At 41.3% G+C, this 14287-nt stretch overlaps 1 protein-coding gene across 3 annotated transcripts in view; it reads left to right on the forward strand.

Moving 5' to 3' along the window:
- The window catches only part of DDX31 (DEAD-box helicase 31), a 91385-nt gene that overhangs the window by 49951 nt on the left and 27147 nt on the right, over nt 1-14287 (forward strand). For all 3 annotated transcript variants that reach the window (XM_043988819.1, XM_043988817.1, XM_043988816.1), the window contains 2 exons: nt 2987-3068; nt 11034-11145. In XM_043988819.1, coding sequence (XP_043844754.1) covers nt 2987-3068; nt 11034-11145 — 194 coding nt within the window. The remainder of the gene's footprint in view (nt 1-2986; nt 3069-11033; nt 11146-14287) is intronic.

Here is a 14287-nt window from a genome sequence, read left to right on the forward strand (position 1 = left end):
TTTAGGGAGTGAGATAATATACCTCTATATTATAAAAATGATTGTAGCTTGCATTTCTGTAGTACCTTAAGGTTTACAGTGTTTTTGTCACAACAACACTATGAGATAGGTAGTGTAAGTGCAAATATCACCATTTCACTGATGAGTAAACTGAGGCTTAGAAAAGACTGGTATCTTACAGTCACCCAGCCTTGTTTAAGCTAATATTTGAAGCCAGGTTTTCTACCGCTTGTCCAGTGTCCTTTGCCTTACACCCCCACCTTTACACATGGATCCCTTTGATAATCAACATGAGAAAGTTCAACCTAATGAGAACTAGTTGCATGGTAGATGATGGCAAAAGGGAACTCTTGCTTTCAGAAATCCTTCACACTCCCAAGTCCATAGAATAAGTGTGCTTATGTTTGTGTGCACACATGGGAGAGCCAGGCAGCAGGATGCTGGGATGGCTGATGAATCATGGAGAAGATTCAGAAAGGCAGGCTGAGGCTCCCAGCAGCAAGGGCCATCACAACAAATTGCCGCCTGCCTTCATAAACAGAGCATTGTGGAGCTAATCCTGACAATTTAATTTAGCATACAGGGCAAAAGACAGGTGCACTGGGCTTCTGCCTCTTCTGTCTAAATGCTGATAACTTTGCTCCTGCATCCTTTCGACTTCCTTGTATTTGCCAACTTCTTAACTTTTTTTCCTCCTCCCCTTTAAATGTGTTTCTAATGAAAGTCATCACTGATTTATTAAAATGTAAATGCTTCATCAAAACGTGTATTTCTTAGATCAGGCACCAGACAGTTCCCTGAATTTATTTATTTATCTCTTTTCATGGGAAGGTGGGGGTGATCCAGATCTGTGGCTAGAACCATAAATAATCAGAGCATATTCTCTTTGTTCCTCAGAAGAAAAGATTTCTTAGAAATAGGAAGGAGGGCCCTTTAAACTGTAAATCACTCAGGTTCATTTTCAGCTTCCACTCATCTGAAGGCATTTGGACTCCTAAAATTTGCCAGATTCAAGTCAGTGGTCCAGAAGTCATTTCCTGCCTAGAAAAATCAGTGGCCCATCACATATAAGAAAACTGTACACATCACCCTGTCTGCCATTTAGTCACAGTTTGGAGGGTTTTGATTGCCTAACTATCCCTCCACTCCCCATCCCCTCCCCTCACATCCCCTACACCCTGCCTCTCTTCAGAATGTGACTGTTCTTTCTGTTTCTATTACATTTGTATCTTTCCTCATTCTTCTGAAGGGGAAAAAGCCAAGAATGGAAGCATGTGTCAGAGAGAGAACTTGGCTTCTGCTTTTTTATTTCCTCAGCATTCCAAGGGTAATGTGGAGGCAGCCTCGACAGACTTTGCATCGTTTCTTTGTCATGTGAGGGTGTCCTTAGTAACTTATTTTTAAAGAATGACTTCTCCATGAAGTTATCAACATCACCCCTCTGTGCCCCGGATGCCTTTGCCTGTTCTCTCTACCCTCTCTGACTCTTCCTGCTGTAAACTCTGTTGAGTTGTGAGCTGCCAGTATGCAGAGGAGACAGAGGAGTGTGTATAGGAAGGGGTGGAGGTTGTTGAAGAAAAGAGATGACACATTTCAGGCAAATCACTGTCAAAAACTTGACATTTTCATTCATAGCTGTGTCAGAGTAACCTTTGGGGGGAAGGGGGAGACTTGTCTTCTTTCCCATAAGAGGTTGCCATTCATGTTTTAATTTGCTGTTATATTTTTCAAAAAAAAAACAACACAAAAAATCAGTCTTTTTTTTTTCTTCTTTTAGTGATTCATTTCCCTCCCTTCTCTTCTTATCTCTTTCTTGCTGGGAAAGGAGTTTTTCCTCCAACTCTTGATTTCCTGCTTGGTATAAGCATGGAGAAAGATAGGTTCAAAAGATTTAGAGCTGGCAGGGACTTGGGAGATCATTTGAGCCAACATCATTATAAAGAGGAAGAAACTGAGGTCCAGAGAGGTGAGGGGACCGGCACAGGTAATTAGCAGCAACACTGTGTTCTGTTCCTGTCTTGTGCATTCTGAGGCTGTGACCAACCTGAAGAGTTGGATGAAATCTCAACTTTCTGGACCAGACTTTGCATTGGTTGGCAAGTCTAACTGTGCTACCCTTGTTTCTGACGTAGAGCCCAGCAAAACATCTTTTTTTCTCTCGTTTTAGCTGTTTGCCCACAACTCCTGCCATCTTTTCAGTTCCTCCCAAGGACTGATGAGATAGTTTGACATTTGGTCTGCCTAATAATGGAAAGGACGGGGACAGTGAATGCATTACATGGCAGAATAAGGGTGTTTTCTAGTTTTCTATAGGTAGAAGTTTTGGCAGTCTTGCAGCCTCAGGTTCGGTGCTTTCCTCAGTAATTCTCTGTTCCAGACTATCAACATGGTAATAGACAAGCTGTATTAAAATACTTCATTCCTGGGGCGGCTAGGTGGTGCAATGGATAAAGCACAGGCCCTGGATTCAGGAGTACCTGAGTTCAAATCCGGCCTCAGATAGCTGTGTGACCCTGGGCAAGTCACTTAACCCCCATTGCCCTGCAAAAAAAAAAACAAACACAAAAAACGCTTCATTCCTGTGTTCCCAGTGAAATGCAACCACTTCTGGAGAACAGGGAAACTTGAAAACTCTCTGAAGTATCTCTATGGTCCCATTACTTTCCACCCAAGCCAACATGGGACCAGTAAATATTTATTTCATGTCAAAGAATTGTTTGGAAATAATGAAATAATCCCTAAATGCTAACTGTTTTAGGTTTTAGATTAGCTAAGGAGACATGGTATTTTCCAGTAATTCTGCCTTGGATAACAAGCCACATATCAATACAGTGGTCCTTCTCCCTTTGGAATTCATAAAGGTTTAGCAAAATATCCACTTTTTGTTTTTCTTGAGTTTGATTACCTTGAAATAGCCCATTTTTATGCCATCAGCTGTCTTTTGGAAAGAAAGGAAATTCAGTCTGAGATATCCTTCTTGTTTCAGTGTATGCGAGATAAAGATGGAGGATATTTTATCTGTTTTGGCAATGGATGATCGTTTTAAAGCAAGACGATGGGAGAACAAGGTGAGTTTTCTTGTTGAGATTTGTCAGTATATTTATTGCTAGTGACTTTGACCGATTTCTTGATTTGGGATAATGCTATTGATGTTAAAGGTTAGCAGTTGCCTTTATTAAGTTAAACCTGTATTCTGAGAGACATGCAAATTAGATGGGACCAGATTAGGTGGAACATTGATTCTCTCCCCTCCCCGCCACCCCCTCTTTGGTTCTGGACATGTTTGCTGGTCTCATCCAGTTAATGGGCTACAGTCCATACTGGAAGCATGCCATACAACAGCAGGCAGAGTTACCAGAAAGGAGGTCCAGGCCAGAATGAATTTGGAGGCAGAAGTATATGCTCAACCCTGGTGGTCCCTCTCCAGATTATCAGCAAGGACAACTGACTCCAGTCCTTCATCCAAGACAGCAGGGGAAAAAAAAAAAAACTCTATCTCCATGTCTCCTTTCAGACCCACTCATTTCATCCATTTTTTAATGTGTGTGTACTATACACAGAGGAAGAGTAAAGTTGCATTCATTAAGAAGAAAAATCTTTATTATCCGTGCAGCTCCATATGGAAGTACTGAGCAGTTGTAGACAGCTCTGAGCATCCTTGTCTCCTCTTTCTATCAGACTTTTCACCCTGCTGGGCAATAATTTCCACCCCAAACCCCCATACTCTTCAATATGGTATGTACGTACCTATGCATAAGCATATTGAGATGCTATCTGTAGTTTTGTCCATGAAATATTAATTATTTGAATTTTAGTACACGGGTTTAAATATTTTACGTTTGTTTCCTTATGCCTGGGGATAGACTGGAAAATCAGAGCCAAGTAGATCAAGCTTAAAAATCCTTTTATTCTTCTGTGTATCTTTATTTGGATCTGTCTAAGGTACTGGGAGGTTGACTGATCCCGTTGTAAGTTCTCTTGTTAAAAAGGGCAGTTGAGAAATTGTCTCCAGTATATGAAGAATTAAAAACCAACTACCAACCACATCAACCTTCCCTGTTTGTTCCTAACTACAATGGAGCTCTCTAAACATTAACACAGAATTAACTTCGTTTTAGATTTAAAAAAAGAAAAGGCAGTTAATTCTATGGGGCTAAAACCTCTCAAAACAAATAATATTCCACCAAAAGTCTCTATGGAAATAACTCATGCTTATCTAGCGCTTTGAGATTTGCTTGTAAGGCACTTTCTCACAGCCCTATGAAGCAGGTGTAGCACAAGGGTTATTGGCCCTAGTTAACAGATGAAGAAACTAAGGCTTTACAAGGTCAGGTAACTTGCTGCTGATCACATGCCTGCAGCAGCCCTAAAACTGTCTTGTATAAGCCCTTATTTCCTGCACAAGTTCCTTATTTCAAACAATTATTCTTTTTTTTTTAATTCCAGCACAATAAAGAAACTGGGATAATGCCACATAGTTGATGATCTCTCTCTCTCTCTCTCTCTCTCTCTCTCTCACACACACACACACACACACACACACGCTATTGCATTTGACCTGTATACAGACATATGTCTTTTTTACAACTCCTAGCTTTGAAAACTGAGCCTCTTTTAAGTTGGCAGGCAGAAGATAGTGGGCAGTAGGGGAGGGGAGTTGGTCTAAACCTGTGATTTCATCCATGTGGAGATCTGCAATCTTTTGTCTTAAAGAATTGCCTAGGACCTTGAAGATTAAGTGACTTGCCCAGGGTCACACACCCAGAATGTGATGGTGGCTAGACTTTAGCCTGGTTCTTCCTAGATTTCTATCCATGTGTCATGTTTCCTCTGAACTTTTCAGTCTAAATCCTAGTACTAGTAGTTCTCAGAAGTGCTAGAAGATGTGTGCAAAGTACTTTCCTTACAACAGTCTTTTGAGTTAGGTTAGTATATGGGGTTTTTTGGTTTGTTTGGGTGTGTGTGTTTTGGTTTGTTTGGTTCTTAATCCCCATTTTACAGATGAGGAAGCTGGGTCAGTGGTCACACAGTAACCACAGGAACCTAGAAGCCCTAGAAAGCACACATACATTCTTTTCCATCCAGCAAGAGAGATCATCTGTGTGATACTCTCAGATCTTTCCCTCAGGAAAGGTCACACTCATGATCTAAAATAGTTTTAATGATAGTAATAATTGTGTGTGTGTGTGTGTGTGTGTGTGTATAAAACACCTTAAAATTTAAAAAAGTACTTTTATATACATAATCTCTATCAATGGGATGTAGGCACAGCAAGGATTATTACGCCCATTTTTCATATTTGAAAACTGAGGCTCAGAGGTGCAGTAACTCTCAAAGAAACAAAGCTGGGGGGGCAGCTAGATGGCGCAGTGGTAAAGCACCGGCCCTGGATTCAGGAGTACCTGAGTTCAAATCCGGCCTCAGACACTTGACACTTACAAGCTGTGTGACCCTGGGCAAGTCACTTAACCCCCATTGCCTACAAAAAAACAAAAAAAGAAACAAAGCTATTTAGTGTCAGAGCTGGGAAGCCTTCTGAGCCCATCCTGGTGTTTATTCCACTGCACTACCTACACTGGACCTGTGTTTAATAGGACTTTAGCAATGTGAGGATCAATTTCAGCAGTATGGGTACTCCCTCCTTCCCTTCATAACTCAGCAGAGAGTTACTATGGCCAGAAAAGCCATCCCCTGTGGTGAAGCTGCTCACGAGTTCCTCTGAACATAGAGCTGGACTGGTCCTCCCACTTTGGACACGCTGTCCTTCACCAGGTCTGGACTTGAAACCAACCTGCCCAAGAACTCAGGGGCACCTCGACACCATGAAGAAGCATTGAGGGAGGGCTTTAGTGGATGATCGTGATACATTTTATTTGGTTCCAACCTGTGAGTTCATTGGTGGGAGGTAACTCTCAACATGGAAACTCCCTCCCCAAAGCAGGGGGACCACTCATCTGTAACTTCTCCTGTGAGAGAGTAGCCTGAGGGATGGAGAGGTAGTGACTTGCCCAAGATCACATAGCCAGTAGGGTATGGTCAGATGCAGGACTTAACTCTCTTTCCTCTTGACTCCAAGAGCAGCTCTTTGACTACTATACCATATAGTCTTTATAATGATGAGAATAGGGATGGTGATGGTGCCTCAACATTTGGGGGGTTTTTTATGTGTTAAGAAGATCTTCATACACATCTCATTTTAGCCTTATGACACTTTGTGAGGTTTATCCTTTCCAAGCTAGTTAGTGTCAGAGCTGGCTTGGGTTTATTCCTTCCCAAGGAATTAGTATTTCCATTTCATAGATGAGGAAACTAAAGCACAACATTTGCCATTGATTACATCACAGTTATCAGGAATAGAATTAGAAACTGTGCTCAATGCCTGGAGGCATCTGGTGTAGTGGATAGAGCCCTGGGCCTGTTGTCAGGAAGACCCGAGTTCAAATCCAACCCCAGACTCAGCCTCTGTCTGCTTCAGTTTCCTCAACTGCAAAATGGGGATAGTAATAGCACCTCCCTTGCAGGATTATTGTGAGGACCCAATGAGATAATATTTGTAGAAGGAGCTTTGCAGATATCCTGGCACATAATAGGTGCCGTATAAAGGCTTATTCCAGACTGTACCCAAAGGAATACAGGCATTCATCAGCTCTCTACAAACTGAAAAGAGTTTGACCAAAAAAAAAAAAAAGAAAGAAATGAACCAAACTTCAGAGGCCATTGAAGGTCAAATCAGATCAGTACAGCCACCTCAGTACCTTTGGATCATAGGTCTGGAGACCAAGAGCTATAAGGCCATATGGTATAACTCCCTCTTTCTACAAAAGAGGAAACTGAGGCCCAGGAAGAGCCACACAGGAAGGAAGTGTAAGAAGTGGGATTTGAACACAATCCTAGCACTGGCCTCCTAGTGAAGATAGCCTGTATTCTGCTACCGGCCCCCAAACAGTTCTTTCTAGGAAGGATGTCACCATTCTTTGTACCTTTTTTCCAACTGAGCGAGGTAGAAGGAAGAAAGTTAGGTTTATCCTTTTCTCCCCAAACTGAAAGATGGCACCTGCATTTCTCTCTCTCTCTCTCTCTCTCTCTCTCTCTCTCTCTCTCTCTCTCTCTCTTTTTTTTGAGGGGCATTGAGGGTTAAGTGACTTGCCCAGGGTCACACAGTTAGTATCAAGTGTCTGAGGTCAGATTTGAACTCAGATCCTCCTGAATCCAGGGTCAGTGCTTTATCCACTGTGCCACCTAGCTGCCCCAGCATTTCTCTTTATAGTTTGAGGAACCTGCAAAAGTAACTTTCTTGGCCTCTGTCCTCCAGGGGTGTCCAAGATATATTTTTTTCTCACCCTGATTTCAGGAACAATCAAGAAGACTTCCTAGGATTTATTGGACCTCAATAAGGTTCTTGGTGTTTCTTGTTTAAAAAAAAATTTTGGGGGGTGTAGACTGGACCCAAGTAACTCTAAATAAAATTCATTACATCAAGGTATTAGATGTCATGTAAGCAAAACTTACAAGTTAACTGATTTGAGATCCCTGTTAAATATAAATTTTTAGAAATTTTAATCTATCTGGTCAAAATAGTCAAGCTGATCTATGTTGACTCGACCCAAGACAATAATCCTGACCCTGGTGAATGGTGAGAAGAATAGAATAGGTACCATATGCAACTTCTGATCCTGTATATGTGAAGAACCTAGTGCATGCAACTTAACTTGCTTCCCATAATTTCCGTGGTCTCCTCTCTTACGATGAACTATGCAGATAGATGTATGTGGGTGCTATCACTATATATTTTACACAGACATACAGAAACCTCATTATAATGCAGCTCTTCTTCACCCAGCTCGATTGAAGTCCATTATAAGTATCCCTTCCGCACACACCTTTTTGGGCTTCTGTGAGAAGTAAGAAAGTGGTGCAGCACCTGTAAAATGTATATTTCATATTTAGGTATATAAAATATATATGGCTGCGTCTGGGTGTGTGAATGTTCACCCACCTACAAAGAGAATAAATCTGATCTTTCAACTTTACTGGGAAACACTCAGAAGGTTCTAGGGACCTTGGGGGGAAAAATCAGCCTAGCAATAAGGTGATTAAAGCAAAATCCTTCCATTTTGTTTAAAATCATCTTGGAAGCTGGAAATATTAGGGCATGCTTTTTTGAAAAACAAACCAAAACAAAACCCACCACCACAAATTTATTAGCCACCTCCCCCCCAAAAAAATTTTTGTTTGGCCTACTTTTCTTGATCTTTCTCTCAATCTAATGGGCTGTGAAATTTCCATCCTTATAAAAATAAGCCCCAAATTGTCTTTGCTGCAAGTTTTCTTGTTGCTCTGAAATGAGTCTTGAAACTTAGCCTAACTTGAGTTTTCCTTTGGCATTGTAAAATATTAAAATCATATCACTAGCCCCACACTCTCTCCTGTTTGATCTGTGTCTAGCCTCCCCAACATCACTGGGACCTTCCAAACAGAAAGAGTATGGCATGCTCAAAGAAGATAGGGATTTTTCCACCTTAACAACCATTGTCCTCCACTCCATTGGTTGCAAGTTAGCTTCATTAACCAATACTGAATCTCTGTGCCTTTGAGGGTGGGGGAGCCAATCCTATGGGGTATTCATATGCCTTCAGGGGTTTGACCCATTCTCATTAAGGGAGCATTTTACCTGTCTGGGGTTTGAGATTATGCAGCATAGCTCTGGCCCCCTCCATTTTCAGTTTAAATTTAGACTGTCCTCCCCAGAAGACAACTCAAAAATGCCTCATTCATTCTCAGGAGGGGCAATTTTAAAATAAAGTATTTCTGAAAGTGGGGTAAGTGGGGATGAGAGAAGGAAAGAAAAGCTTTTTCCTAAGCACATTTTATTTTCTGCCATTATCTTTCTTTTGTTTTTCTCAGATTGACCTTACCATTTCAAAACCATAAACCTAGTTTCATCTCTTTTATTTTCTACATATTTCACATATACACACACTCATCTATCTGTATGTATGTGTGTATATATATACACATACACACACATATATATAGTATACATATTTGTGTATGTATATATATATACATATATATGTATGTATATATATATATACACACATATATATGTGTGTGTGTGTATATATATATGTATATATATATGTATATATATATATATAAAATTTTTGGCTAGGAAGAAAAGATGCCTCATTTTGAAACCTAAAGGGGGGAATAAGAAAAGCCCTTTGTAATATATTGCCATATTATCACTAAATCCCCTGACAGTTGTGACACAGAAGCAAGTCACCTGTCACTTAAGCTTGAGGTCTCTTTAATTTTCTCCTGGAATTCGCACCAGGCTGTCTTTAATTTGAGGCCTTTATTGGAATTCTGAAACCTTTCTGCCTCCCTGGCTCTCAGATCTATTCTGAGTGCTGTTACAGAATGTATACAATAACCAACAGAGGGATTCGGAGAGGGCTGAAGCTCTGTTTATTTAACACTCTAGAGGGATTTTTGTGCTTATTCGGTCCTGGCTGCCCGGCTTTCAATATCGCTTTGACAACCGTTCTGCCCTTCTCATTAATTTTAAACAGTTAAAACACAGGAAAAAGAGGAAAAAGTTTTCATTATTAAAGTGCTTTACTTTTTAATAACAGAGGATTCTGTCCGCCAGGGGAAAGGGCATCTTCGCTAATTTCACATTCATATTAAAAAACGCTGGGAAGGTGACAGTTGTGCTGCTGAGATGGCTTAACGAAAAGAGGCGGGGGGGAGGGAGTTTGCATTTCACATCAGTTAAGGGGGTAAAAAAAATCCTTGTTAATGACAATAGCAAATGTCCACTTTCGTAACACAGTTCTCGCTGACTTTTCTCTTGACATTTTATCGTAGAAAACCCTTAGGGGGACCATGTACCGTGAAATCAGCTACACTGTCATCAGCTAAACAGGTGGCAAGGGATGATTTGACTAAACTAAAAACATTTTCAGATTGTTAAGTCTCTATTAAGTACAGAGAGGTACATCGATCAGAGGAATCAAGCCTTTGCTTTTATTCCCCCTGTTCTTCCCCTGGCTGTCTTAAGAGAGAGGGCTTGAGAGCAACCAGCCAAACTCAGAGACTCAGGCCAGTGCTCCCTAAAGGTTACAAGTGCCGGTGAATCCCCACTGCGGATTTATCTTGTGCAACACACAGAGGGCTTAGGGCTCTGTGAGCCACATTCTATTGGCCTCTCTCCCTTTTGTCACAATTTTCTAAAAGGAATTTCTGTTTGATTTGCAAAGATCTGAAATGAAACAACCATCCCCAGGCTGAGGTTATAAAGCAAGGGTGACTCTTCACACGGACCATTCAAGGATGAGAACGATAAATTTCAGATCTATAAAGTTTTGTAGATTTCATACCGTTTTAATGTTATTTCTTATTTGCCACAGAGCTCTTTCAAAAGTCCATAATGCCTTCCTTTAGACCAGATTTGCTGCAGCAACTTCACTACAAACCATAGAGTAACAAGTGTGAGTGGCACAGGGAATTATGGAAACTTGCTATCAAGTTACCTCTCATAAAAGTAACTTATGAAGCCAAATTATAGACCAACCATTATGGAAGAAATCCCCCAGGGAAACTGCCAGAGGTCCAATTGATAGTTGGAGAAGGAAGAGAAACATAAGACAGAAAGGTAACAAAAAACAAGATTCACTTGAAAACACAATTTATTTTCAGTGGCACTTAATAAACATCCAAACTGGACCTAGTAAATCCCAAAGTGTCACTGATGATCTCTCATTCTGAACACGAGTGAGAAAGGGTCAGAAACACAAAAAATTAAAACCGATTTGCTCTCTGCACAAAGCCATCTTCATCTTTGCTTGACTTTAACATCTTTATATTCCCTTTTTTTTCCCCCCTCACTAGTAATATTGAAGGGATTACCCCTTTTGGCCCCTAGGTGGTTACTGTGTGATTTTACTGTTATTAAATCTATTATAAACTGCTTCATTATTCCTGACTCCGATTCTGTCTTTGCTTTAATCCTTCCGCCACCCTCCCAGAAATCCCGCAGTGTTGGCCCCCAGGAAATCCGAGAGCGAGCCACTGTCTTGCAGACAGCATTTGAAGATTACGTGCATGCCAGTGCGGAGAGGGTCTCCTGGGCAAAGAAAGGTCAGTGGATTTCTTAGGCGATTATGGAATGGATAGGTCAGCAGAGCTCCCACTACACCCCCTACTGAGGTGAGGGGCAAGGGGTAGGAGGTGGGTAAGAGACCAACCAGGGGTCTCTGCTCACTAGTGAAAGCCTTCAAGCCCAATAATTCTACTGGGTTTGGAAACAGACGCAGGAGGCTTTAAAATGATATTAAATGTTAATTCATCCTTTCACATGTTTTGCACAAATGAGGTTTTATCTTGGCTTACATTAGAAATAGAGCTTTGACCCAATGACTTGGATCTTAGGGTTAAGTTTTTTCTTTTCCTTTATGTATCTGTTTTTGTGAAAAGATATGACAAAAGAAACAATTATAGGAGAGATAAAAGTTATATCTGCCTTTCCAAGAGCAATGGGTGGAAGTGTTGGACCTAGACAACTTTAAAGTGGGAACCCTTAAAAGTTCAAGGGAAATGAGAACAATGCCAAGAAGGTCTTTCTGGGAAGACCAAAGGCTCTGTGCCCAGTTCTTGGAAGTTTTGTGCAGGGTGTGGGCATTAATTCAATATGTGGACCCTTGAATAGAATTTTCAAAGGATATAATGTATATTGCTGGGTGGTAAAGGGTATAGAGTGCTGGACCTGGGGTCAGGAAGACCTGAGCTGAAATCTGGCCTCAGATACTTAATATCTGTGTGACCTTGGGAAAGTCACATAACCTCTGCCTCAGTTTCCTCAACTATAAAATGAAGTTAATAACACCTACCTCACAGGGTTCTTATAGGGATCAAATGAGATACTATTTGTAAAGCAACTAGCAGCAGCAGCATCACCACCACTATCACCATCACCACCACCACCACCACCATCATCATCATCTGACTTCTGAGATCACTCAATTTCTAGCCTGGCCTTTTATGTTGTCTCTGAGCAAGAGAGTAAAATGTGGTTCGATTCTCTCTGTTTGCCACCCAGTGATGGCATGGTGTGTGCTGTGGGGCCTGATTCCAAATCCCTCTGTTTCATAGGTTTCTAGGCCTGAGAGCTGAAGGTGCTTTTTAGATCATAGTCAGTTGCTACCTTGAGAACCAACAGATCTTTCTAGATGAAAATTATGTCAACAGAGAGTCAAGGAATGAACCAAGACAATGCCTTTCTGATATCTACACAACATGGGGCATTTCATGTAGCTTCTCAGACCCTCAGTTTCTTCCTCTATAAAATTATGACATGAGGCCAGATGAAATCTAAATTCCATTGCAGCTCTAAATTCTGTGATCTCTGTCATATCACACTATGATCACTCATTTACAGAAATGAGTGCTGTGTAGCACTTTGAAGCTCACCAACAGCTTTCCTAACAATAGCCCCATGAGAAAGGTAATGTAAGTATAATATTGTTTCCATCAAGACATGAGCAGAGGTGTTTCCCAACTCCAAATCCAGTGCTCTCAGCACTGTACCACAAAGCCCCTCCAAAACCATTCTGCCTCTTAGCACTTTCTTGAGCTGAACTGAACAGCTTTGGGGTCCCTAATGTTCTCCCTTCTGATCAGTGGTTGATTCACTTTTCAAGGCAATACAATCTCTTTCTTGGATAAACTATCCATTGTGTCACTTTATAGGATGTTGGTTTGATGACTCATATTTATTTGATATAAGATGGGCCATTTTGCAGTAAATAACTGGGTCCAATGTTAATAATGAAGGTACTACAAAAATAAACAAACTTATTCCATATTCTTGCATTTTGGCATTGGTTATATATTGGGTAGGTGTTCCACCACAACTGCTACTATTTTAGCAAGAATGGCATTTCATGGGGCAGCTGGGTGGCGCAGTGGATGGAGCACCGGCCCTGGAATCAGGAGTGCCTGAGTTCAGATCCGGCCTCAGACACTTAACACTTAATAGCTGTGTGACCCTGGGCAAGTCACTTAACCCTAATTGCCTCACTAAAAAAAAAAAAAAAAAGAATGGCATTTCATTTCCACCTTTACAATCTTCTTCTTCCTTCAGTGCCTAGGGGCCACCTCCTATACAAAAACTTGCCTTATGTACCCCTAGCTGAAAGTGACCTCTCTTCCTAAGATTGTCCAGGAGGACTTTGTCCTTCTCTCACCTTTTCTCCTAGCACATTATATTTTGCATTTTGCTTATTTGGAGCAGGGAGCACTTTGGAACTGATGTGGCAAAAGAAGGGGCAGATGTGTCTTAATGTGGCAGACTTCCTTGGTGCAGGGGGAGGCTGCAAATGGAAGCCAGTGTCTGGAGGAACAGACAATGTTCTTGTGGCTATTGTATATTGATTGGCTATTTGGGAGAGCTGCCTGGGAGCTCTCACCTCAGTAGTGTGGGAGGAGAGACTGGTTGTGGAGAGATTGTGTTCTGGGTATGACCATGAGATGGTCAGGGTGAGCAAGCACGCTGATGCCTTTGATTGAATTTGGGGAATAGGTAAGATGGTTCTGCCTTGGCAGTGCGATACGTTTTGGTGGGTTTGGTGTATGTGTGGGGGTGGATTGGGAGTGAGTGGGTGTGATTGTGCCCTTTTCATTGAAGGTGAAAGCAAGTGTATGGATTGGTGGAAAGTAGTGTGTGCTGGTCTAGGGCTGTGACTTGGTTGCTCCTCTCCCACACCCAGCACACACTGGGACAGGGTGAGTGATGTTTAAAGGATGGAAGATCAGACATGAGACAGAGTGTGAGTCATGTGCTTCCAGACCCCTTGTGGTTTCTGTTTTGGATAGAGCATGCTGGGAAGCAGAGACACCAGGTGACCCAGGGCACTGAGGATGAAGCCCCCTATGAGTTAATAAGCTAGGTTTGAGGACAAGGACTGGGGTTTGTTTGTTTTTCATCTTTGTATCTCTCACCCCAAGCAGAATGTGTTGCACAGATCATAGTAGGCACTACATAAAAAATGTGTTGAATTGGAGAGAAAGCTGTGGCAAATGAAACTTCAACCCCAATTCCAATAGAAAATGTGATGTGAAATACTCTTATTTTTGAGTTTCCCCTCTTCGTGACCATTAAACCCAAAAGCATGAATAAACTACAGATCATTTTTTTTTAATTTTGAGAACAAATAGGAGTCACATTCCAAAATATCTGTTTATCTTGGACCAATGTAGTGTAATATTCAATTAATTATATGCT

This window comes from Dromiciops gliroides, chromosome 2 (assembly GCF_019393635.1).
Source record: "Dromiciops gliroides isolate mDroGli1 chromosome 2, mDroGli1.pri, whole genome shotgun sequence".
NCBI classification, from domain to species: Eukaryota; Metazoa; Chordata; class Mammalia; order Microbiotheria; family Microbiotheriidae; genus Dromiciops; species Dromiciops gliroides.